Source organism: Vicugna pacos, chromosome 3 (genome assembly GCF_048564905.1).
Source record: "Vicugna pacos chromosome 3, VicPac4, whole genome shotgun sequence".
Taxonomy (NCBI): Eukaryota; Metazoa; Chordata; class Mammalia; order Artiodactyla; family Camelidae; genus Vicugna; species Vicugna pacos.
The window spans coordinates 21,319,685-21,344,860 of NC_132989.1; the positions used below are offsets into that span (position 1 = coordinate 21,319,685).

The following is a 25,176-nucleotide window of genomic DNA, read 5'->3' on the forward strand; positions in this document are numbered from 1 at the left end:
GTGGATAAGCCTCAAAAACATTATGCTACGGGAAAGAAGCCACACACAAAAGATCACATGCTGTACAATTCGATTTATATGAAATATCCAGAAGAGGTAAATCCACAGAGACAGAACACAGATTTGGTGGTTATCAAGGGTTGAGAGGAGAGATGAATGGAGAGAAACTGCTTAATGGGCAGGGGGTTTCCTTTTGGGGTTAGGAAAATGTTTTGGAACTAAATAGAAGTGATGATTATACAACACTGTGAGTGTACTAAATGTCACTGCATTGTTCACTGTAAGATGGTTACTTTTATGGTATGTGAATTTCACCTCAGTTTAAAAAAAAATTACAGTCCAGGAGCTATGCTGGTACTCAGGAACACCACATGTTTCCATGGCAACTATGCTTGCTGCTGTTCATTGATTTTTAGGCTGTGCTGGGAGAAGCCCTCTTTCTGAGGCAGTATGATCAAATGGCCAGGAGTATAGACAGCCTTGGTTCAAACCCCAGATCAGCTACTTACGTGACCTTGGGTGAATTTCTAAACCACTGGATACTAGTTTCCTCATCAGTAAAACTGGAACAAATGTATCTACCTCATAGCATTGTTTTAAGGACTAAACGAGATTACAATGTTTGCAAAGCACTTGGGACAGTTCCTGGGACGTGATAAGTGCTCAGCAAGTATTAGCTGCTAGAATGATGATACTTTTCTGCTAGAGTGGGTTCACTGCTTCCAATCCCTCTGTTTTCAAAAGTTTTTGTCCTGCTCTCTCTGTAATACATTTTGTGCTGCAGAGATCTGTTTTTGCCAGGAAAACAAGCTATACTCCTCAAAGCAGACTAACTCCCCAATGAGGAGGCCTTCAGTGATAAATTCCAAGGATGCTTTGGAGGACCCTCCTTGGTTTTTATCTCCATCGGCAGCAGAGAGCTCCCAGGAAGTGAACTAGACGTCAGAGCTTTTTTTTGTCCCCAGTAATTGGTGCTTAAATCACTTAATGGGCATCACTAGCTAAAAAGCACATCTCCACAAATAAAGACCCAGACAGCCTCTTATGGTCTCCTGCAGGTTTGGCTGAGGGAAATAAAAGGGGAGACTGGGAATGAAAGGTACTTATTTTCATATGCAGGAAAGAAAAACATTGTTCTTTGGCCAAAGTCCCAACTCGTGAACAGGAACCACCGTAAATTAGAAGTAACTTACGTTTTTTGTTCTGAAAATCAGCCAATCAGCGATACTTTCATCCCAGTAACTATGCTTCTGAAAACCAGCACATCCTTGCCAGGCTCAAGCCTCTGAAAGTAAGCCAATCAATGACTACCCCAGACTCCTAGACGACAGCCAATCAGCAAGTGCCTCACTCCGTGGGCCACTAGAAAGCCAGCGAATGAACGGCAGCCTTGCTCCAGGGAGTCACTAACACAGCTGAAAAGTCCTTACGCCCCTGAATCTTTCCTGTTCTGGAAGTCCCCCAGCCCCTGCGCCCAGGCTCTCCAAATCTTACATAAAATAAGTTCAGGCTTTGTTGGGGAGGCTTTGCTGTAAAAGTACAGCTCTCTCTTTCAGGCTAACAGGAAGGGTTCTTTTTTTGTTTTGTTTTTTTGTTTTTGTTTTTTGGGTTTTTTTGCATCAGATGTCAAGTTCAATTTGTGTTAGTTTGCAAATTTGCAGCCCTTTTAACAGTTGGGCCCCTGTTTATAGTCAGTCATGAGTTTGAATTTGTGAATGACAGATGCACTCTTGCAGCTGTGAGATTATCACCTTCGATCTCTTTGATTCTTAGTGGTTTCTATTACCTTTTTTTTTTTTTAAACCTTCCTGCCATATTTCTTTCATTGAGGTATAACAGACATATTAGTTTCAGGTGAACAACATAATCTGTTATTTTTACCTATTGCAAAATGATCACTGCAATCAGTCCAGTTAACATCTGTCACCATAGTTACAAAATTTTTTTTCTTGCGATGTGGACTTTTCAGATCTACTCTCTTAACAGCTCTCAAAGATGCAATGTAGTTTAAGTTGCATGTACAGTCACTATGCTGTACATTACATCTCCATGACATTTATTTTATAGCTGGGAGTTTGTACCTTAGGGCTCCCTTCACCCATTTCCCCTACCCCTCATCCCTCCCACCTCTGGAAACCACCTATCTGTTCTCTGTATCTATGAACTTGTTTTTTTGTTGTTGTTTTAAATTCCACATATAAGTGAGCTCATATGCTATTTTGTCTTTCCTTTCTCTGTCTTATTTCACTTAGCACAATGGCATAATGCCCTTGAGATCCATCCAAGTTGTTGCCAATGGCAAGATTTCATTCTTTCTCATGGCTCCATAAGATGTCATTCTTTTATAGTACTCTGTTGTGTGTGTGTGTGTGTGTGTGTGTGTAGATATATATACCACACCTTCTTTATCCATTCATCCATTGATAGACAGGTTTTTTCCATATCTTAGCTATTGTAAATAATGCTGCAATAAACATGGGGGTACATACATCTTTTTGAATTAGTGCTTTTGTTTTCATCAGATAAATACGCAGAAGCGGAATTACTGGATCATACGGCAGTTCTATGATCCAGTAATTTCTTTAGGAACCTCCAAACTCTTTTCCATTGTGGCTGTACCAATTTACATTTCCACCAATGGTGCACAAGTGTTCCCTTTTCTCCACATCATCGCCAACACTTGTTATTTCCTGGGATAATACCCATTCTGACAGGTGTGAGATGATAGCTCACTGTGCTTTTGATTTGCATTTCCTGATGATTATTGATGTTGAATATCTTTTCAAGTACCTGTTGGCCATCGGTATATCTTCTTTGGAAAAAAGTCTATTCAGATCCTTTACCTACTTTCAAATGGTTTTGTTTATTTTTTGCTAATAGGTTGCAAGAGTTCCTAATATATTTTGTATTAACTCTTTATCAGATATCCATTTGTCATGTATATATGAACCCCCAAATATAAAAAGCAAGTGTAAATTTTGTGCTGAACTTTCTGAATAGTGAACATTTATTAAATAAGAAAAAATTCCCTTTGAAGGTTTCTGCAGTATGCAGTTGTTCATTTACCATTAAAAGATGATGGAGAATCAGCTGTAAACCAGCATATATTAAGGGCTAAGCATAAGAGATGTATGATTTCCTCTAGTACTAAGGAAAGAGATAAGCTAACCATTTTTTGATTAAGAAAAATTCAGATTAAGAAGATAAAATAATCGCAAGGGAAATGTAAGGGTCTTCCACAATTGTATACCATCATCACTCTTTCAGCTCAAGTAAGTCTTTGGATATACTACTACAGTTCCAAAACTGCAAGCACATTTTCAAATGCTAGGATGAAATCTACTGCCATAATAATAATATAATAGCTCCATTTGTTACTAGAGAAATTATCAAACATCTAAATGTCTCACCTTTTTATGGCAAAGCCACAATGCAGAAACCATTTTTCCCTCGTGCTGTACTTTTCTTCTGAAAAAGGCTTTCATATAATGCTATTGGAAGTAGAATCCCTTCCAGATGAGACTTCAGGAACAGTAGCAAATCTGTACACAGACTCTCTCACTGACTGAAGATTTAATCATAAACACACACACACCCCAAAAACAAAAATAAAGGCACACAGGAAACTTTTGGAGGTGAATATATCTATTACCTTGATTGTGGCGATTGTTTACCAAGGTATGCATACATCCATATTTATCCAGTTATACACATGAAATTATGTAGTTTTTGTATATGTAAACAAGACTTAATAATGCAAAACAAAACCACAATGAGTTATCATCTCACACTTATCAAAATGGCTATTACTAAAAAGACAACAAATAACAAGGCAAGGATGTTGGCAAGGATGCGGAGAAAAGGGAACACTTGTGCACTGTTGGTAGGAATGTAAGTTGGCGAAGGCACTATGAAAATTCCTCACAAAATTAAAAAGAGAACTATCAGACAATCCAGCAATTCCACTCTTAGGTATTTATCTGAAGAAAACAAAAACACTAATTTGAAAAGATCTATACACCCCCTTGTTCACTGCAGCATTATTTGCAATATCCAAGATATGAAAGCAACCTAGGTGCCCACTGATAGATGAATGGATAAAGAAGATGTGGAATTATTCATAAAAAAGAATGAAATCTTACCACTGGTGACAACATGGATGGACCTGGACGGTATTATGCTGAGTGAAATAAGTCAGACAGAGAAAGGCAAATACCGTATGATTTCAACTTATGTGGAATCTAAAAAAAGAAATGAACAAACATAACAAAACAGAAACAGAGTCATAGATACAGAGAACAAACAGGTGGTTTCCAGAGGGGAGAGTGGTGGGAGGATGAAACAGGTGAGGGAGATTGAGAGGTACAAATTTCCAGTTACAAAGTAAATGAGTCACGGGGTATGAGATGTATAGTGTGAGGAATATGGTCAATAACACTGTAATATCTTTCTATGATGACAGGTGGTAACTAGAGTTATCATGGTGATCATTTTGAAAGGTACAGGAATGCCAAATCACTATGTTGTGTACCAGGAACTAACATAGTGTTGTAGGTCAATTATACTTCAAAAACAAACTCATAGGAAAGAACTCAGTTTCTGCTTTGTGCCTACCAGAGGCGAGGGGTAGCAGGGAGAGGGAGTTGGATGAAGGCGGTCAAAAGATACAAACTTCCAGTTATAAGATAAATAAGTACTAGAGATGTAATGTATAACATGGTAAATATAACTCATACTGCTGCATGTTATAAATGGAAGCTGTTAAAGAGTGAATCCTGTGAGTTCCTATCACAGGGAAAAACATTGTTTTCTTTTATTTTGCATCTATGAGATGATGGATGGTCACTAACTTATTGTGGTAATCATTTCATGATGTATGTAAGTCAAATCATTACACTGTACACATTAAACTTAGCTGTATTATAGATAGATAGATAGATAGATAGATAGATAGATAGATAGATAGATAGATAGATAGATTTTTTTTTAATGGAGGTACTGGAGATAGAACCCAGGACCTTGTGCATGCTAAGCATGTGCTCTACCACTGAGCTATTTCCCTCCCTGCCTTTTTAAAATCAATTGTATCTTCATAAAACTGGAAAGAAAAAAATTTTTCCCATATAAGTGCACACATTTTGGTTGAGTAACTGAATGCTTATATCAGAATTTGACCAAAGTCAAGGTCAAGATGGAGTATTATCATTACCGAGGGAACTTCTTGGATATCAGAATAGAGCCAAAGTTTTATTTTTTTTTTAAAAACAGTTAATGAGAAATTTTTACTACTTCTGTTGGAGGCAATACAAATATACCTTTTGGTGGATGTCTGCATAAAGGTACAAACAATGTTTATTTCAAGTTGGAAGAAAGTGTGAACAATTCTATGGAAGGTGCTGGTGGTCCTGCTCATGTTCTGCTTGACACCCCTCAAGAGTATCTGATGTCTTTTGTGTTGGGACTGAAGTCACTGTCCTGAAGTGTTCTCCTACTTCAGCATTTATACTGTTAGATTGAAGACTTTTTGTGATTCTATTGGCCTTCCGTTACTTTTTATTTCTCCCACATTCAAAACCCACTAGCTCTCTAAACACCATAGCTGAGAGAATCCTCCACTTATTTGAAGCACTGACATTATGCTTCAATTCTCAGGAAAGGGACCCCCAAATTCTCGCTGACTCTTAAAATAATGCGTTGAATGAAGTCTATGTATTTCTTCTTCCTCCTATTCAATGTTAATTAAGCGATATGATTATGCAGTGGAAAGAGGAGTGAACCATGTTTCTGTAGTGCTTTGGTCCTTAAAGGAATGTGTTGAATGCATTGAAGAATCAATGGAAAATGTACCCCTTTTACTATCAAAGCTATTCTTAAAAGGGACAATATTATGTATGAACAGGAAAATAAATTTTAGCCCAAAGTGGATAATTATTGCAGAACTTGCTAAGCCTATCTTTTAAAATGAATTTCACCCACTGAAAAATTCAATTCTTTTACATGGATGTTACTAAATACTCTTTCGGCGTGGAAATGGGTGGAATCATCATGCGTAATGATGAAGGAAAAAAGGAATAAAAATCGATAACAATGTTCCTTTTTGTTTGTGGACATTTAGAAGAGTTATTGATCAAGAGATGCAGTGTAACCCTGAAGAGTGGGAAAAGCAAGCTATGCTAGGAAAGATGGGATTATGGGCTTCAGCCAATGAAGTCTGAAGAGCAATTCTCGGAGCAGTTAACTTTATGCCAGTATATGCTGGCGCCCAGTGCTAACGCTGAGCACCATTTCTCATTAGTGAATGCTCAATGGCCAAGAACAAAATAACTTGGATGTGACCACTAAAGAAATCATATTAAAATGTAAATTCAACATAGACTTAACTTCAAGGAATTTTATAAGCAAATTCTGTGAAACATGGAACTATTAAGAGGAGCCAAATCACCAGGGAAATATAAAGAGAGGAGTTAGACACTTACCATTTATTTCAGATAAACAAAAATATCCTTTTAGAGTATGTCTCATGCAATATTTTTCTTTCCTCTCAAAGTACCTATGCATAGGAAATTAGAAATAATTCAGATTTAACTGGGTGTCCTGTGTTTTTATTTCTTAGATCTGGAAATGACGACCCCAGCCTCTGTGCCTCCATGCCTTTGATCATCCCTGTGTGTAATGCCTCCCTCCTACTCTTCAATGACCAAATCCTAACTCAAGGACCATCTCAAAACCCTAGTAAGAATTATAACGTTCCTTCAGTGACAACTAACTCAGTGCCAGGTTGTTCTAAGTGCCTTACATATATTAAATCATTTATTCCTCCCTGAGGTAATTACTCTTGGCAGGAACAGTACACACTATAAAGAAGGTGTTATTTTTCCTATTTCATGGATGAAGCAATCAGGGCATAAAGAAATTAAGTGACTTCCCAGAAGTTACCCAATCAGTAAGTGGTAAAGCTGGGAATCAAAGCCAAACATACAGAGTGGCTCTGGCATCCGTTCCTGGATATGCCACCCAAGCTCTGATCTGTGTGGCTCTCCTAGGGCTCAGACCTGCTTTCCCATTTACTGTTTGAACCATGCAATTACACAGTTTACTGTCTTTCCCTTGTGAAGGAGCCTGAAATCCCCAAATTTGTTCACATTTCCCCTTTGAATGGGGATATGCTATAGCCAAGAGGTGGAAGCAACCCAGTGTCCATGGACAGATGAATGGATTTTAAAAATATGGTTTATATGTATTATACTGTTATATATATATAATACCATCATACATATACATATTACACATGTACAAAGACACAACGGAGTAATTTCCAACCTTTAACGCAAATTTAAGGAAAATTCCAATACATGCTATAACATGAATGGAACTTGAGGACATTATGCTAAGTGAAGCCAGTCAGTTGCAAAAAGACAGAAACCGTATGATTCCACGTATATGAGGCACCCAGAGCAATAAAATTCATAGGGTCAGAGAGTAGAACAGCAGTTGCAGGGGCTGGGGGCACGAGGAGATGAGGTGGTTGTTTAAAGGGTAGAGAGTTGCAGTTTTGCAACGAAAAAATTGTGGAGATGGGTTGCACAACAATGTGAGTGTACTCTACTGAACGGTACACTCAGAAATGGTTAAGATGGTAAACTTCATGTTACGTGTCTTTGCCGCCATGAAAATTTCTTAAAAAGAAAAAAGGAATTTCCTCTCCCCTCCCTTCTGCTCCCTAAGAAGCCAGTTTTCGGCACTACCACATCTGGGTTTTTGAATGAGAGAGAGGAAAAGAGAGACAACCAGGACAACAAACCCAGGGATCTGCATCAAAAAGGACTGGGAGAAATTCACTAAGAGGAAGAGGTGAACAAAGGCAAGTTGAAGGAAGGGCAGGCAGTCACCCACTCTGGCTGGCTATGAGAGGTGGGCTTGTTGGGGCAGAGATTTTTTTTTGTTGTTGGGAGGTTAGAATGAGTGGTAGAGAAAGGTTTCCTGGTAGCAGTAAAAGGAATGAAGGAAGAATTTTAAGATGTGCTCTGAGTTCTCATTTGGATTCTCTTTGACGTTATTCTAGAGCCATTAGTAACAATTTTGGTTGGTTACTGGACTGTTTCTTCAAATATAACTCTGGTCAAAGATACTATTACTAGGTTAAAATACATGACATTGCCAATATTTAGTTTTTTGACCCAGAAAAATGACAACTTTATATGATTCAACCTAATAACTGATATTTATGGAGTAGTTGCCATGCATCAGGCATGGTTCCAAATGCTTTACTTGTGTCAACATATTTTAATCCTCACTACAACCCTATGAAATAGTTACTATTATTTCCCCTATTTTACATTTAAGGAAACTGAGGCGCAGAGAGGTTAAGAAAGTTCTCCAGCTAATACATCAGTGATCTAGAATCGGAACCACGGAGCTCCAGAGCCAATGCTCTGACACATGCAGGACTTTGGCTTTTATGTGCAAGGTCCTGAGTGAGGTGGTACGGGAAATGCAAAGATCAGTGAGATACAGCTGTCGGTAATAGAGGTAAGACATGTCCTCAGATAATGAGAAGGCAGAAGACACCAAGTAACAGGAAGAAAGCCTCAGCAGAAGCCTGGGCAGGAGAGTCCCCCAACTCGGCAGAGGGCCGCACAATGTGGGAATGTGTGCGTGAGGATGGAGACTCTGGTGGGTCAGATGATGCATCTCCAAGCACAGGGGAGAGAAACAGGCCTTGCTTGAATCCCCTGCTCCAAACCTTCCCCACCTATGGAATTTTTCTGAATGTGTTAGGTTTCTATTGCTGCATTAACAAATTACTTCATAATTTAGCAGCTTAAAACCACAAATGTTTATTATCTCACAGCTTCTGTGGGTCAGGAATTCAGGACTGACTTAGCTGAGTGATTCTGGTTCAGGGTCTCTCAAGAGATTTCACTCAATATACTGACCAGAGTGGTATACTTGTTACTACTGATGAACCAACACGTTATAATCACCCAAAGTTCATCGCTTACATCAGAGTTCATTCTTGTACACACCACAGTTTTAGACAAATGTATAGCGACTTGTATCCACCACTATAGTATCATACACAATAGTTTCGCTATCCGGTAACCTCCATGCTCTACCTGTTCATCCCACCCTCTCCCATAACTCCTGGCAACCATCGTGGTACTGTCTCTACAGTTATGCCTTTTCTGGAATGTCATATGGTTGGAATAGTACAACGTATAGCCTTTTAAGATTGGCTTCTCTCACTCAGTAATACACATGTAAGTTTTCTCCATGTCTTTGCACGGCTTGATAGCACCTTTCTTTTTAGCCCTTATTGCAATTATTGTTGTCAGCCATTAAGTTTTGGGGTGATCTGCTATGCCACAAAAGATAACTCAGTATCCTTCCAGAGTTTCTTCTAACTAGCCTCAGGGGAAAAAAGATATTTATTTTTGTATTCACTCATTTATTCACCCAACTGTTAAACCCAACAGAGGATATTCGGCTTTGGACATGGCTAGATCTAGGCAGCTCAAATGACACCGCAGAGCTCTGTACCTCTTTTCTATTGGTTCTATTTTCTTTACTGGCAGTTCTAAGCTTTCCTAGATTTTATAGCTCAAGATTCTTGTAGAAGAAAGATATCTCTCCAAAATACCAACAAAACCCCAAGGAAGACCTGAGTCATCTGCTGTAACAGTGAGTCATGTTTTTAATCTCAAGTCACAGAAAACTCTACCAACAGTGGCTATTCATTATTTCCTTAGAGGAAGTCCAGAAGTAGGAGGACTCGCACTGGTCAAACATCAAGGACTTAAGTTCTTTCTATCCTCCACTCTATCTTCATGCTTGTTGCCCCATAGTTATAATATAGCTTCCCCAGCTCCAGCCATCACATCTGTCTTCAAGACAGGAAGGAAAGAGAATACACAGAGACTATATAGATAACTGACATACAAAAAAATTTGAGGGGAACTCAGAATTCTTTTAATTAATCAACTTTAGTTCCAAAGCAAGAGGATGGGTGGATGAGTGTGGGTAACAGTTGAAACCCAGGGATGGAGTGTGAGGAGCATGAGGAGGGCAGAAGGTTAGGGAAGAGAGCATTTCAGGGTTAGAGAGAGGCCTGTGAGGCGGATAGGAGGAAATCAGAGGTAACCAAGGCTAGCCATGAATGCCAAGCTGTGCTAATACAGTCAGCCTTCAGTATTGCCCGGGGATTGGCTCCAGGACCCCTGCAGATGCCAAAATCCACGTATGCTCAAGTCTCTTACATAAAGTAACACAGTATTTGTATAATCTACACGCATCCTCTCGTACACTTTAAATCATCACTAGATTATTAATAATACCTAATAAAACATAAATGCTATGTGAAGAGTTGCAAGAGCATAGCAAATTCAAGTTTAGGTCTTTTGGAACTTTCAGGAATGTTTTTTCGACTATTTTCCATCTGAGGTTGGTTCCTCTGTACATTCAGAACCAAGGATACGGAGGGCCCACTGTATTTCACTTACTGCTCACAACAGCCACATGAGGTCAGTATTTCTTGATTTCTACTCAATGCCCGTGTTCCAGACAAGGAAGTTAAGAGCTGGAGAAGCTGAGTAATTTGCTTGAGTCACTCACTCAAGAAGTGGATAGCGGCCAAACCAGAATTCAAACCCAGATCTTTCTGATTAGTCCCCAGGCTGACTCCAGAGCCTTCAGGCTTAACAGACACCTGCACTGATTCCCTACAGAAAGGGTAACTCAGGGGAAACAGGCCCAATTAAGGTCACATGAAGTCACTTCTGGGAAGATCTGAAGTCAACTGCTGTGGGCCAGGCCCGTGTTGTCTCATGTATCTGGAGGCTGGGGTGGGAACCTCACTGAGAAACATCTGCAATCCTCAGGCTGAGATGAGATTTCTACCTGAATTTAAAAAACAAGAAAACAAAACCCCCAAACCTACACCAACACTGAAGCCCAAGAACGTGACCCTCGAAGTGTACAGGTATTAGCTCCACGGCTGGGTCTCACCAGACGAAGCCCAGGCTCTCAAGGGGCGGGGCCGGCCGAATCGAGGGAACCGCACGGTGTGACCGCCCAGCTGACTGTAGTGTGTTCTCCTTTCTGTAAAATACGATGGAAGGATAGTCACAAAAAACTACTTTAACCTAAACTGTTAGCAATGGTTATATCTCGGGGTAGGGAGTAAGTAGAGACCAGGGACCTAGCTTTTTCTCTAGTTTATACTGCTGCAAAGATTGACCTTTTAAAAAAAAAGGTCAAGAAAAAATCCATTTTATTTAAAAGAAAAAAAGGAGTAATATCTCGGTAAATGACACGAAAATAATAATAATAATAATAAACTGAGGGCAGAGCCAAGCCCAACCCTAAAGGAAGAGATTCTGCTCTTTCTCCCCCGCCCCACCCCAAGCACTGAAAACCCGGCCTCAGCCGGCGGCCCCGAGAACTGCATTCCTGGGACCCCCAAGTCACTCTCCTCCGCCAAACCAGTCTCCCGGCCCCGCCCCCCACGGCTGCTCCCGGGCCTGCGCGGCCCCGAGCGGAGATGAGAGGGTGGGCGGCCCCTGGCCCTCCGGGCAGAGCCCTCCCCGCAGCCGCAGCCCCTCGGAGTCTGCCCCGCGGGTGGAGCGCGGCGCCGCGTGACCCGCAGCCACGTGACCCGCGCGGGGCGGGGTCGCCGGCGTAGTCGCCACAGCAGCCGCGGGAGGTGTACGTGTAAGTGGGGAGTGGGGTCCTCGGGGACCCTCCTCGCGGGCGGGGGTCCGGTGCTGCCCCAGCCTCTGGCACCCCGGGGCCGGGACCTCAGCGATCCGCTCGGATCCCGGGAGGGAGGGGCGGTGGGCAGCCATCCGGGTGGGGAGAACACTCCTTTGCCCCCCGGACCGCGAAACCGGTCAGCTCCGCCTCGGGCCTTCCCACTCTGATTTGACCGCAGTGCGGGGGAGGGGGCCGGGGGCAGCAAACGCCCACCTTCCGGGGCAGCTACCTTTACCCCGTGTTCTTCGGGGGAAACTGAAGATCCACAGAGCAAGGCCGGCAAGTGGGAGCACCTATCTGGTACTGAAAGAGAGCACACGTCTCCAGGCCCCCAGCTGCTCTAGGATGATCCCATGAGCCCTCTGTGAGGGCAAGTCGTGGGTAGAGTATCCAGCCAGGCTGGGGTAGAAGGGTGGGGAAGGGGCCCAACATATCGAATGAATACTACGTGTGGTTTACGTGCACTTTCTCAGTTAACATTCAGCGTCATGAAATGTGTCAGGTAGGTGTTGCTGTCCCCATTTTTACCTAAGAGAAAACAGACTCAGAGACCTTGGCTCCTTTAATCAAGGTCCTGCAGTTGATAAATGAAGGAACCAGAATTAGAACCCAGGTCCGTCCTACAGCGGCACCTCCCGATGGGTGGTGGAGACGCTTGGCCCAGTGTGTTAATGCTCTGTGAACTGAAGGGGGCTTTCTTTTCTCTTGGCTCAGACAGCAAGAGTCCTCTCCCCTCCACCCCAACCACCTCCACCCTTTTCTCCCCATCCTTTACCACCCATTCCTTTTGTCACCTGCCCCTGCAGGCCAAGATGAAGCTCATCATCCTGGACCACTATTCTCAGGCCAGTGAGTGGGCGGCCAAGTACATCAGGAACCGCATCATCCAGTTTAACTCAGGGCCAGACAAGTACTTCACCCTGGGGCTCCCCACCGGTGCGTTGTGGGATGGGGAGGGTGGGCATGGGCATTAGGAGCTTTTAAGGGGCCAGGTTGGTAGGCTCCTTCAGCCTGGGGACTTCAAGGAGAGCTCTGAGGTACTGGCCCTATGAGTGAACAACTCCCCTGCCCCCTGGACATAGAACTCCAAGGACGCAGTTTCCTCCGTGGGTTGGTTCCATTGCTGCTTGCTCCTAAAAAGTCCTGGAGTAGAAGGGATCTTGGTTAGGCAGGAAAGACTTTCTGAGTTTAAAGCTATATCCTAAGTCAGCCCTATCAACCAGGTTTCCTTAACACAATTAAGTCGAAATACCTGAAGGCATACATTTTGTGTAATGAACTAATTTCTCTTCTCTGCATATAGAGTGCTCCTAGCTAAGCAACATCCTTGACAGAATTGAGAAGAGAGTCACTCAAAGCATTTCTCTAAGGCTTAATTAAACACAGGACCTAAGTGAAAAACACTCCCAGTTTCTCTGGGAAAATATCAAAATGTTGCCTTCATGGGAAGATACTTTGACCCCAGCTTGTCAAGGCTAATGTTCTAATTACTTCTTTCAGAAGTGGGGTGGACTTGCCTCAGTGGCCCATCCACTACAGCAGGAGTCTTCAGACTTTCTGTATATGGCCAAACAGTAAATATTTTATGCTTTACTGGCCAGACAGCTTCTGTTGCTACTACTAAGCTCTGCCCTTGTAGCTCGAAAGCAGCCATACACAATACACAAATGGGCGTGGCTGTCTGCCTGTGAAACTTGACTGACTCTGAAATTTGAGTACACATAATTTTCACACATCATAAAATAATATTTTGAGTTTTAAAAACTTTAAAAATGTAAAAACTATTCTTAATTCATGAGCTGTACAAAAATAGGCAGCAGGCTAGATCTGGCCTGTGGGCTGAAGGTTCCTGACTTCTGCTCTGGAGGTTTGTGGGAGCAGTATCTGCACATGCCTGTGAAACCACCGTCTCAGGTTATGTCTAACACCCTGTCTACTAACTGTGGCGTGACCTTGGGTCACAGTCTAGGTGTCTGCTGAAACCCCTCCCTAGTTCCCCATCATCTGCAGAATTAGATCCAAGACCCTCAAAGTGGTATTCAGGGCCCTCCAAGAATACCTGGCCTCTTCTTGACTGTCACGCTTGAACCAGCACAGCATTTGCATGTGGGTTGCTTGGCCCATGGCTTCTGTTAGATGAAGCGCCAGTCAGGGTTCTGGGTGGAAGCCACTGAAACTGACTCTGGCTAACTTAAGCAGAAAAAGAGTTTATTGGCTAGATTCTGGGGGGCTTGCAGAATTGATGGGAATGCTGGAAGGTTGGAAAATGGACATGATGAAGCTCAGGGAAAGAACAGGAATGCTGTGTGGCTCAGGCATGGCTAAGGCTGTATTACAGGGACAGGCTGATAATTTTGTGTGGATGGGGCTGCCACTGTCATTCATTCAGCAGATACTCACTGAACACCTACAGTATGCCAACCTGCTCTAGGTGCCAGGGATATAGCAGTGAGTAAAAAGAACACACCCCCCTGCATTCCTAAAGCTTAAATTGTGGTGGGCAAGACAATAAACAAGGGAATTGGCAAAATATAGAGTATGCTAGGTGATGATAGGAGGGAAGCAGAAAAATGAAGCAGGGAAAGAGGGGAGTGTTCAGGCGGGGAGGAGGGGATTAGTGTTGGATGTGGGGGCAGGGATGGTCTCTCTGAGAAAGTGACATTTGTAAAGGCCTAAAGAGGTGAGTTAGCTGTGCAGTTCCTGAAGGAGAGCATTGCTGGCAAAGGCAACAAACACCATGTGCAAAGACCCTGAGGTAGAACTGCTTGGAGCAGGATTCCTAAGGAGGAGAGAGGTAGCCAGGGGCCAGATTATGTACGGCCTTTGTTAAGACTGTCCATTACTCAGAGTGAAATGAGAGGCCATTAGTGTGTTATGAGAAGAATGATCTGATTTGGGTGGGGCTCTTTTATTTCCATCTTTTTATTTTTAAATGTTTCAAATATTCAGAAAAGCAGAAAGAAGAGTACAGTACCATTTACCTAGATTCACCAATTGTTAACATTCTGCCACATTTGCTTTCATCTCTTGTGCTCATGTCCTGTCTGTACACACATACACACACATTTTTTTTATGAGCCACTTGAAAGTAAGTTCCAGACATCCTAACACTTTACCTCTAAATCCTTGAGCACATATCTCCTCAGAATAGACACATTCTCTTACATAATCACAGTATTATTATCATTAAGAAAATTAAAAATAATTCCACAACATCATCTAATATAAATTATATTAAAATTTTCCCTAATTGTCCACATTTATCTTTTATAGTTTTTTAAATTAATCCAGTGTCTAGTCAGGCTTTTTAAAATCTGCAGCCATCCTCCTGCCTTTTATATGGATTTTATAACTGACTTTTTAATGAGACTGAGGAGTTTGCTGCTCCACAGGGATGTCTTCCCCGGCCCAGAGGAGGACCTGTGCACAGCTGACATTACTGCTTCACGTCCCCACTCCTAGACAGTGAGCTCTCCCAAGGTAGCTGCTGTGTCCCTCAGTTCTCTGGGTGACCTTGTGCCTCTCACATACTGGTTGCTCAGGGAATATCATGTCAGTAGTTAAGTCTGATGTTCACTTGCGTGCTAATCATAGTCATTTCGATCATCAGTGTGCTGAGTGCTAGAGATTGGGCAGTGAACAAGACAGACACAGCCCCACTCTCCTGGAGCTTACAGTCTAGGAGGGGAAGAGGCATTAAACAAGCAATGGATGGCAGTTGGGATTGGAGCACTGGGTAGGACTCAAGATCTGACTTGTTTCTCTCAGATCTGACAGTTTCTCCTGGTGATGCAGCCCTGACTCATTCCTGAGTACCCTCTGGGCTTCCAGGAACTGGGGGCTGAAGGGGTTCATAGCTGTGGCCTCTCTTGGCAGGGAGCACCCCGCTTGGCTGCTACAAGAAGCTGATTGAGTACTATAAGAATGGAGACCTGTCCTTCAAATATGTGAAGACTTTCAACATGGATGAGTATGTGGGTGAGTCTTTGTATTTTGAGGTCTTACCTGGTTCCAGAAGAGTTGACTCCTCCTCTCACAGGATCAGCTCAGAAGAGGATCCAGGATGTCTCAGGAAACCAGTGACGTTGGCGGTAGGCTCAGTTGATGATACCTGTATCTTCCAGGCCTTGGTTTACCCAGCTATGATATGAGGGTAATAAAGCTGACCTCATAGGCTGCAAGCATTAAGTGATATAACAGAAGTGGAAGCTTCTTATACAGAGCAAGTGCTTAATAAATATTAGTGTATCTCCTCCTCTGCCTCCTCCCCAACTCCATGCCGTTTCTTTCTGGAACAAATGATTACAAATGGGATCTGGAGTCCTATGGCTGGGATGTGTTCCCCCCAGTGTCTGTGCTGGACTGTCTCTCCACTGTTCACCTTCCAGTTCCCCTTCCTGCCAAGTGCCCTGGGAGGGGAGCTGAGACTGGTGTCCTTTTCTATTGCTGAAAAGTGGCACCTTGGGCTTCTGTTACCCTCCCCACCTACCAGCATCATTTTGTAATGGCTTCACTTTATTCTTGTTTTTTTTTTTTTCCCGTTTTACAGAGGCACTGGGGATTGAACCCAGGACCTTGTGCATACCAAGCACATGGTCTACCACTGAGCTATACCCCCTACCCACATGGTTTCACTTTAAACATTCTTTTTTTTTTTTTTAATTGTGGTAAAATACACATAAAGTTTACCATCTTAACCATTTTTACGAGTACTGTTCAGCAGCATTAAGCAAGTTCACAGTGTTGTGCAACAAATCTCCAGAACTCTTTTCATCTTGCAAAATTGAAACTCTCTACCCGTTAAATACTTACTACCCATTTCCCCACTCCCCCAGCCCCTGAAACATGCATTTTAAACATTCTTTTTCTTCTTGACTGAAAAAAAACCTTTTGGGGAAGCCCTGAAATAATTCTCTCCAACCTCCTGGTGTTCAAGTTGGGGTTCAGGCTAAGCAGGGTATAACTAGGGGTGAGTGATGGGGTGAGAGGCACAGGGAAAGGGGCGTGCTTGCTTCTTTGCCCAGATGGGCCCAGCCTAACCGCAGGAGGCTAGCCCACCTCCAGAGGGCCAGAGTGGCCCTGGCCTCCAGTCATTCCCTGTGAAAAGGAATCAGAATGAGGGGATTCCTCAGGTCCCCGGTGTGTAGCTCCTGTGGCTCAGTTCCACGGCCGCGGGCCATGGTGGTGGGTAGACGGGCACAGCAGCCCAGCCTCTCCCGCGCGACTGAGGGTGCGAGGGCTGGCTCCCTGATGAGCACTTCCCTGGAAGTGCCTCCCAGGGTCTGGGGGTATCCCAGCTGTGCCTCTGCCTGGCCTGACCGTGCGGCCGCGGCTCCACAGGCCTTCCTCGAGACCACCCGGAGAGCTACCACTCCTTCATGTGGAACAACTTCTTCAAGCACATTGACATCCACCCAGAAAACACCCACATTCTAGACGGGAACGCAGCTGACCTGCAGGCCGAGTGTGACGCCTTTGAAGAGAAGATCAAGGCTGCGGGTGGGATTGAGCTGTTTGTTGGAGGTGAGCTCAACACTGCAGTGCCCAGCGCGGGCCCAGTGCAGCTGGGACATAGGGGAAGGAGGACAAGACCCACACCTGTCTCCACACAGCTTCCTCTCTCTGCATGGCTGACAGTGCGGGCCATTTCTTAGCCTGAGGCAGCAGGGCAGGCACAGAATAGGAGCCCTGATTTTGGGCATCTCCTCTTTCTGCATTTGTCTGTCTTATCTGTCAATTGAGGTGTTTGGATTTGGACTCAAGAGTCTATTCCCCAGTGAAGGTTTTATGATCAGTCCTGGGGCTTAGTTAAACATTCAAAATCACAGCCTCATATAGCTTCAGAAGATTCTACCATCAGCCTCTGCATGCTCTAGATAGCATTGAACCCCAGAGACATTTTGTGACTTGTCCAGGGTCAGCCGGTTAGAGCGGTGGAGAGAGGGTGGGACCTCTGGTGCCTCCCTGTCAGGTCTGTGCTGGTTCCTACCCTGAGCTGCCCTCTTACATTTCCATCTGTCACTGCCTCTGGGGTTACCCACACGGGTATGCAGTTGAACAGTCTCTCTGTTGCTCCAAATTTAACCCTTCTTTACTTCAAGGTGGGGAGGAAGAGGCTAGGAGTGCTCATGTTCTGAGATTTTATAAACTTGGCAGTCCCTTTCCAGGCCCTGTGTTTTGTTCGCTGCAACTTTATCCCAGGGGTGGGACCCCTGACTACTGGCAGGAGAGAAAGAAGTTACACTTGGATGATGTGGGGAGGCAGAAGCTTTCTGGATTGCTCCCTGCTTAGCTTTCTAAGGGTGGTAGCAAGTTAACAATGTCTATGTGTGCCTCAGATGGAAATGAGAGAAGATCATATGCTTAAAGTCTACCTGCCCATGGGGTGAATGAGGCAAGAGAGACAGTTTTTTTCAGACCCCAAGTCGGGAAGAAGAGATTATTCATTCTTGAAATCTTGGATCCCTGGGACTGACAGGGCTGCATTGACTGTCTCTCCTGGGCAGGCATTGGCCCTGATGGACACATTGCCTTCAATGAACCGGGCTCCAGTCTGGTGTCCAGGACCCGTGTGAAGACGCTGGCTATGGACACCATCCTCGCCAACGCTAGGTTCTTTGATGGAGATCTCACCAAGGTGCCCACCATGGCCCTGACAGTAGGCGTGGGCACTGTCATGGATGCTAGAGAGGTAAGGATCAGGGGATCCACAGGCCTTTACTGGGGGGCTGGACTTACCTTTTTGCTATTAAATGATACAGTTACCACCTGAATACATGTTTGTTAAAAATAAAGACATTCTAAAATAAGGCTAAAATTCCAAGTGACCCTATCACTGATCTCCTTCCTCTGTGGAGGTAACCATGGTTCCCAGTGTAAGCTGAAACCTTTCAGCACTGACTGCCCAGGAGGCCCCAGGCTCCTGGTCTCTACTTACTTACCTACCCCTTTCCAGTTGTCACAGGCAATAGGAGCCCCACTCCACTAATGTCAGAATGTGACTTGTACCTGCTCAGATACTGAGAGGAGCCCTCTGGTTCTCTGCAGTGGTGGTCACTGAAGGGAGCTCCCCTTGCAACTGCAGGAGGCTTGTGGTTGTAGCTCTGTGCTCAGATTCATAAATGTGGACAAGTGTGATAGATATGTAAGTGTCTTGAGTTGAATTTAGTGAGTCTTTCCATAGAAAGTTAGGTATTATTTGAATTTTTTGTGGTTCCAGTTTCCTTACTTGCATTAGAAGAATTTTCTCTTTATTTCTGGGATATATTCAGTGGAAAGCAGCTACAGACATTTTAGATTCAGGTTTCTTTGCCCAAGTCTGTAAATAAACATGTAAATCAGTGAAAATGATTCCCAGTCTAAAGTGACTTTTGTGAAATGAGCAATAGCACCAGATTTCTGTTGGGCGATTTTGAGTCAGTACCTAGGGAGGTCACTGTTTTTGGCCTTGCAGCCTGTAAACACTACATCTAAGGGCTTTTCCTGTTCTGTGTGGTGTACCTTGATCTGGGAAAGGACCTGGGGCTGGGAATTATGAAATTCTCTTTTCTAAAATGAGTTCTGGGGTCCTGAGCAGAATCACATTTTCTCTATGCCTCTGTTTTCTCATCTTTCAAGAAAGGAACAGCAAATCCTGCTCACAATCCATGGTACAAGTGAATTCCAGTGAAAGGGTATCTGCAGAGCTGAATTCTTTCTAATCACTTTCCAGCACTTACATGTCCTGATACTTTAACTGCTGAGACGAGTTTGTGCGTTTTGTTTAGACAAAAAGCATTACTCTAAGTCACATGAGTAGGTCTGATACTCTGAACTGAAAGTGACCAGTTTAAGGGGCAGCCTTGTTGAGGTCTGACCTTAGTAGCCACACAGGTAACTTCCAAGGCCTCCTTGTAGGTGGTGCAGATTGGGTCCCCTCTTTTATCATTTATGACTGTGAAAACTCACCTAGCCTAGGAGCCCCTGAGCCCAGGATCGGAACTGCTGGGATAAGGAGTGGGCCTTTGTATGGCGCATCTGTTATGGGGCACTTTCACAGTCATCGTCAAAGGTGCCAGGAGGCAGTAATAACGTGGCAGTCAAGAACATGGAGTCTGAGTCAGAAACAACCTGGGGCAAGTTACTTAACCCCCTGTCACAGAGCCTACTTCCTTATCCTAGGACATGGGGATAAGGGTGCTCCCCACCTCAGGCTACTTGTTTGATAAAGCACACAGAGCATGGAGCACAGTGTGCCGCATGCTAACTACTTACAGCGGTATATAAAAACAACAGTCCTTACGATCGTTTTGGGTGGCCAGACTAGAATGCAGGTGTCTGGATGCCCAGCTCCGCTGCTCCTTCTCCTCCATCACAGACTTGTTTTCCAATCCCCAGGTGATGATCCTCATCACAGGTGCTCACAAGGCCTTTGCTCTGTACAAGGCCATTGAGGAGGGGGTGAACCACATGTGGACCGTGTCTGCCTTCCAGCAGCATCCCCGCACGGTGTTTGTGTGCGACGAGGATGCCACCCTGGAGTTGAAAGTGAAGACCGTCAAGTATTTCAAAGGTGACAGAGGAGTGGGCTGGGCTGGTGGCCAAGTTCAGGTGTGCCAGGAGTGAGGCATGAGTCTAGCTTGCATGCTTTGGCCACTTTAACTAGACAGCTCTGATTTTAATAAAAATCAAACCCTACCCTCAGAACACAGCTTTCTCTTCCATCTATGACTGCAAGGGTCCATTTCTGGAGGCCTGTTTGCTCTGAAGAGAAGGGAAGAAAGTGAAATGAAAAGTCATAGTTTCAAGAGCTATTTGGTAATCTCCTTGCAGCGATACTGAGCTTCAGGTTTTTCAGTCTTTCTAGAACTCGTACGGGCCTTTTCCTTCTAGGCAAGGCACTGAACTGTCAGGAAGATTTTTTCCCTTCCCTTTAAAAGGACACTCACATTTAGTGAGCAGGCAAATTAGGGATTTGTTCTTTGGTGAAAAGATTAACCTTTTAATGGCCAACTCTTCTAGAGGCTGAATTAATAAAGGCCACATGGATTCTAGCATTCATTAGCAGTAACAACTTCTTTTCCTGTTCTTAGAGTGTTTATCATTTGGGGCCACAGAGGAAAGATGATGAGTCAGTTCTGGGACAAAATTTGAGAGCTCCTGGATGTTAGTGCTGATACTCTGCCTCTGCCTGCATTAACGACTTTTTGTTTTTAATTTTTTGTAGGTTTAATGCTTGTTCATAACAAGTTGGTGGACCCCTTGTACAGTATCAAAGAGAAAGAAACAGAGAAAAGCCAGTCTTCTAAGAAACCATACAGTGATTAGCCTGTGCTAATCCTAGTGTCAAGTACCTCATTGGGACAGGCGGGTCTTTCTGGAAATTGTCTTTGGGAGGACAGAATTATATTTCTTTAATCTAGTATGGTTACTCCAGATAAGTGGGTGAACTTACTGTTCTTAGCTCTGCAGTGTGGAGTCCAGTCCTGGAGTTTAGCTACTTGTTTGTAACTTACTCTTAATCAGAAAAAAAGAAAAAAAATCACTCCATAATTTTGATGTCGCCCCACCGACTAGGGGTTTTCAGCTTTTTATCCTGCCTCTGACACTGTTCACATGTGCAGTACTCTCCTGTTAGGACTTTCTATCATTCTGGGCACTGACTGTCAGCTGAGAGGGAGTTAGGAGCTTATGTACATTGGACAAAACCTCTTTGGAGAATCTTAAGAGCCCCCCTGAAGCAGGCTTGTCCCTTATTTGAAAATCACTGTTCCCGATTGAGGAACGAACACTCTCAATGTCTAACATCAGTGTAGGGAAGCCGTCCCTCTGGTCAGTAACAAGCGCTGTGGGAAGGAAACTGTCCCTTACTTTCTTTCCCCAGTTGTTTTTTCCTGCTGTCTCATTTGGCCTTTCCGTGAACTCAGAGGACTCCTTGGGTGGGTGGAGCTAAAGAGAAAGCTTTTGCTGATAAAACCCAGAGCCTCAAAGGGCCCAGCCAGGTCAAACTCCCCTCCCTCAGGGGCCCTCCAGCACCGGGAGGGAGGCGGAAACCTTTTTCCCACCAGAGCCCTGTGTTTTGTTCCAAGGTCTCAGTGTGGCGCCTCTGACATACTCACTCATACGTAGGCAGTCCACTGGGGCAACAGACACCGCCAGGATTCACTGTTCTGTTCAACGAGGTTATGGGGCCAGGGCAAGCAGCTCGATGATTAGTTTAGAAACTACACACAAATCACAAGTTCTCCTGTGTCCCTGAGAGTTGAGTGCCAAAAACATACCAACTGCTTCTGAGGCCGCTTACTATCCTTTCCCCACTTAAAATACCCTGCCCTCCTTACCCTCCCGGGTTCACGTGGCAAGGTCTGATGTTCCCTAGACATCAGGAAATACACTGCTTTTGCCCTTTTATTGGCCCCTCACCCTTTGTTCACAAAATGAGTTTATTGCTCTGCCTTCCTTTTACTCTTATGCCTGGATGGTGTGGATGCTGCCTCCTCCTTCCTATTTTTTGTGCCTGTTCGAAGCTGCTGCTGCTTCTATTTCTAGGAAAGACCTTTCAGAGCCTGGCTTAGGCCTCTCTGTAAGTGCTGTGTCTGGTACCAGCGTTTCATCTTTAGCTTTTATACGTGATTGTGCTATCATGCTGTTTTAAGCTAATGGATCAGTGGACTTGTTTACAATGTGATATTTTCTATTAAATCCAGTATTTTCAAGTAAAATGTGTCATTTATGGACTTCTACCCCCAAAGGTCAGAAGTTGGTTTAGGTTGATGTTTACGTATTTTGGGAAAAGCTAGTGAGCAAAGCTTCACACTCACTCCTCACAGTGGCACGGCAGAAGTCACAGTCACAGCAACTGTTGGTCTCTTCTTCAGTCACCAGAGGGGGAAATAATCAAAATATTTCATAGAAGGGAAGCGCCTGTGTGAAAAAATGGTAGGAATGAAGAGATGAGCAATAAATTGTCATGTTCTGGGTCTGCTTGGTATCCAAACAAGGATACAGCTATTAAAAAGAATAAGGCAGATTTGTGACCAGGAGGGGTCTATAAACTACAAGTTATGGAAAATAAGGGTTTTTTTTTTTAGTTAATAAAGTCAATATAGTGGAACATCTTGGATCAGTATAACCATCTGAGATTCAAGTAGAAGTTGGAAGAAGGGTTTAATTTTTTAACAATCGTATTAAGATAATTTACATGCCGATAAAATTGACCTGTTTTAAATGTAAGTTTATGATTTTGACTGGGTTTATGGAGTTGTACAATTCCTCACCACAATCCCTCTCATCCCCTACTCCGATCCCAGCCCGGGTGACCACTGATCTGCTTTGTCTCTAAAGATTTATCTTTGGTGGACAAATGGAACCATACAGCATTACATCTTTTGGGTCTGGCTTCTTTCACTAAGCATGTTTTTGAGGTTTATCCACATAACATGTAGCGAGCAGCCCATTCTTTTTTATTGCTGCAGAGTATTCCATTGTGGATGTACCTCATTTTGTTTATCCAGTAACAAAGGAATTAAACTTTAAGTAGATGTGTTGTAAGACAAAAATCGTTTTAGAATGAAGTGAGAAAGGACTTAGTGATGACAGCTAAACTGGAGATGTCTGTTAAAGGAGAGACCTTAAAGAGATTTGTCTCTTAGGCCTGTGTTTCCCTTGTAGCCCAAGAGCAGTGTCATCCTGCCACGACTAGTTCTTAATGTGAATCAAGTGGGCTGTATACTCCTGAGCCAGACTGGGCCTCTGATACTACTCAGGGCTTCTTGGAGAGGAGCAATTATATGTTTAGGGGCAGGGATAAGAGTGGGCCTAGAATATTTTGTTGCCAGAAAACAAAGATGCTTTAAGAAAATGTCCAAGCCAGTACTGAGAGGGCAAAGCATCCAGTTTAATGAGGCTCCCATTGGCCAGGCTGTGACAATTTCATCAATAAAGAAACACTAAGTACAGCTAGGTGGAACAGGTTCAATCTATCTATAAAACCTCAAGTGTGATACTCAAAAAGGTAACATTAAGTATATATGGAGTTGTATTTCAGGAAGAGTGGATGGGATGTACTTCAAGTTTCATCATTTAGTAAAAAGTAGCAGCATGTTGACATAAAAATGGACATCACCTCTCCCATTCAATACGTCTATTTATAAAGTAGACATGGATACAAGAGCCTGGCCTCCTAGCCCCACCCCAGATAAATCTATGCCTTACTCCCTTACTTCCTCAGGTCTCTGCTCAAATGTCATTTATCTGAGCTCATTCCTGACCCTCCAACATAAAGCAGCCATCCTGATTTCCCATCCCTCTTTGGGATATTTTCTGATGCCTCTTTTCTGGAAACCAGAACTGTGATGACATGCTAATAAAGCATGCTTAAATTTTCAGTAAGACATACTGTGACAGAATCCTGAGTTACGAAATAATAGGTAAATAAAACCAAACAATAATTTGTTGGGGGAGAGGTAATTATGTTTACTTATTTATTTTTTAATGGAGGTACTGGGGATTGAACCCAGGACCTCATGAATGATAAGCACGTACTCTACCACTGAGCTATACCCTCCTCCCCAAAACAAAACAGTAATTTGGACCTTGAGGGTGCCCTTAACACCAACTATTTCCCCTAGTCCATTCAATCTCCTTAAAGACTAATTTATCCCAATGTTCTACACCAGAACTATTTACAATAGTCAAGACATGGAAGCAACATAAGTGTCCATCAACAGATGACTGGATAAAGAAGTTGTGGTATACATATACAACAGAAAACTACTCAGCCATGAAAAAGAATTAAATAATGCCATTTGCAGCAACATGGATGGACCTAGAGATTATCATATGAAGTGAAGGCAGACAGAGAAAGACAAATATGGTATCACTTACATGTGACATCCACAAAAATGACACAAATGAACTTATTTACAAAACAGAAACAGACTCACAGACATAAAAAACCTATGGTTACCAAAAGGGAAAGTGGGGAGGGATAAATTAGGAGTTTGGGATTAGCAGATACAAACTACTATACACAAATTAGATAAACAACAAGATCCTACTATATAGCACAGGGAACTATATTCAACAGATTGTAATAACCTATAGTGAAAAAAATTTATATATATATATATATATGTGTGTGTGTGTATAAATGAACCACTCCATTGTATACCAGAAACTAATACCACATTGTAAACCAACTATACTTCATTAAATCAAAAAAAAAAAAAACTAATTCATAAGATCTCAAGCCTCCAATCCCTTTTTCTCCAGCTTTTCTCTCAGCTGATAGCCTTGAAAACAGAAGCAATCAGGAAAGAACTTCCACAAGTTCCCTCCCTCACATATACCTGCCTGCCAGCCCTGCCCTCGCTGTTTGCCTTCTTCCTGTCACTTGCTCCTTGGTCACTCCCTCTACTTGTGCACCAGATCCCATCTCTTCCTGCC

The 25,176-nt window shown here is 43.4% G+C and overlaps 1 protein-coding gene, 1 long non-coding RNA gene and 2 other non-coding genes across 7 annotated transcripts in view; 1 reads left to right on the forward strand and 3 right to left on the reverse strand.

The window, feature by feature from the left end:
* LOC140689425 (uncharacterized) overlaps positions 1–1,273 on the reverse strand; it is a 41,835-nt gene extending 40,562 nt beyond the window's left edge. The window contains exon 1 of the long non-coding RNA XR_012064358.1: positions 1,194–1,273. This is a non-coding gene — a long non-coding RNA (uncharacterized lncRNA). The remainder of the gene's footprint in view (positions 1–1,193) is intronic.
* Positions 1,274–11,566: 10,293 nt separating this feature from the next.
* On the forward strand, positions 11,567–22,451 carry GNPDA1 (glucosamine-6-phosphate deaminase 1). 4 transcript variants are annotated; one of them, XM_072955870.1, is made up of 8 exons: positions 11,736–12,146; positions 12,214–12,253; positions 12,558–12,687; positions 15,628–15,729; positions 17,092–17,274; positions 18,258–18,442; positions 20,128–20,302; positions 20,957–22,451. In XM_072955870.1, the coding sequence occupies exons 2-8, from the start codon at positions 12,245–12,247 to the stop codon at positions 21,055–21,057; spliced, it is 885 nt and encodes a 294-aa protein (XP_072811971.1). In that variant the 5' UTR covers positions 11,736–12,146; positions 12,214–12,244; the 3' UTR covers positions 21,058–22,451. The 4 variants fall into 4 exon arrangements, with proteins under 4 accessions (XP_072811976.1, XP_072811971.1, XP_072811979.1 ...); XM_072955875.1 differs by lacking the exons at positions 11,736–12,146; positions 12,214–12,253 and adding an exon at positions 11,567–11,709; XM_072955878.1 differs by lacking the exon at positions 12,214–12,253 and having other exon boundaries at positions 11,736–12,132.
* Positions 16,298–16,369, reverse strand: TRNAT-GGU (transfer RNA threonine (anticodon GGU)). The gene has a single exon. It is a non-coding gene; the product is annotated as a tRNA-Thr (tRNA).
* Positions 22,452–24,223: 1,772 nt separating the features above from the next.
* TRNAD-AUC (transfer RNA aspartic acid (anticodon AUC)) lies at positions 24,224–24,296 on the reverse strand. Its single transcript has one exon. It is a non-coding gene; the product is annotated as a tRNA-Asp (tRNA).
* Positions 24,297–25,176: the final 880 nt, after the last annotated feature.

Excerpts from the sequence above, each read along its gene's own strand:
- GNPDA1 (XM_072955870.1), top strand. Across the intron at positions 12,688-15,627 it reads CACCCTGGGGCTCCCCACCG|GGAGCACCCCGCTTGGCTGC; the intron begins GTGCGTTGTGGG and ends CTCTCTTGGCAG. Across the intron at positions 15,730-17,091 it reads CAACATGGATGAGTATGTGG|GCCTTCCTCGAGACCACCCG; the intron begins GTGAGTCTTTGT and ends GCGGCTCCACAG.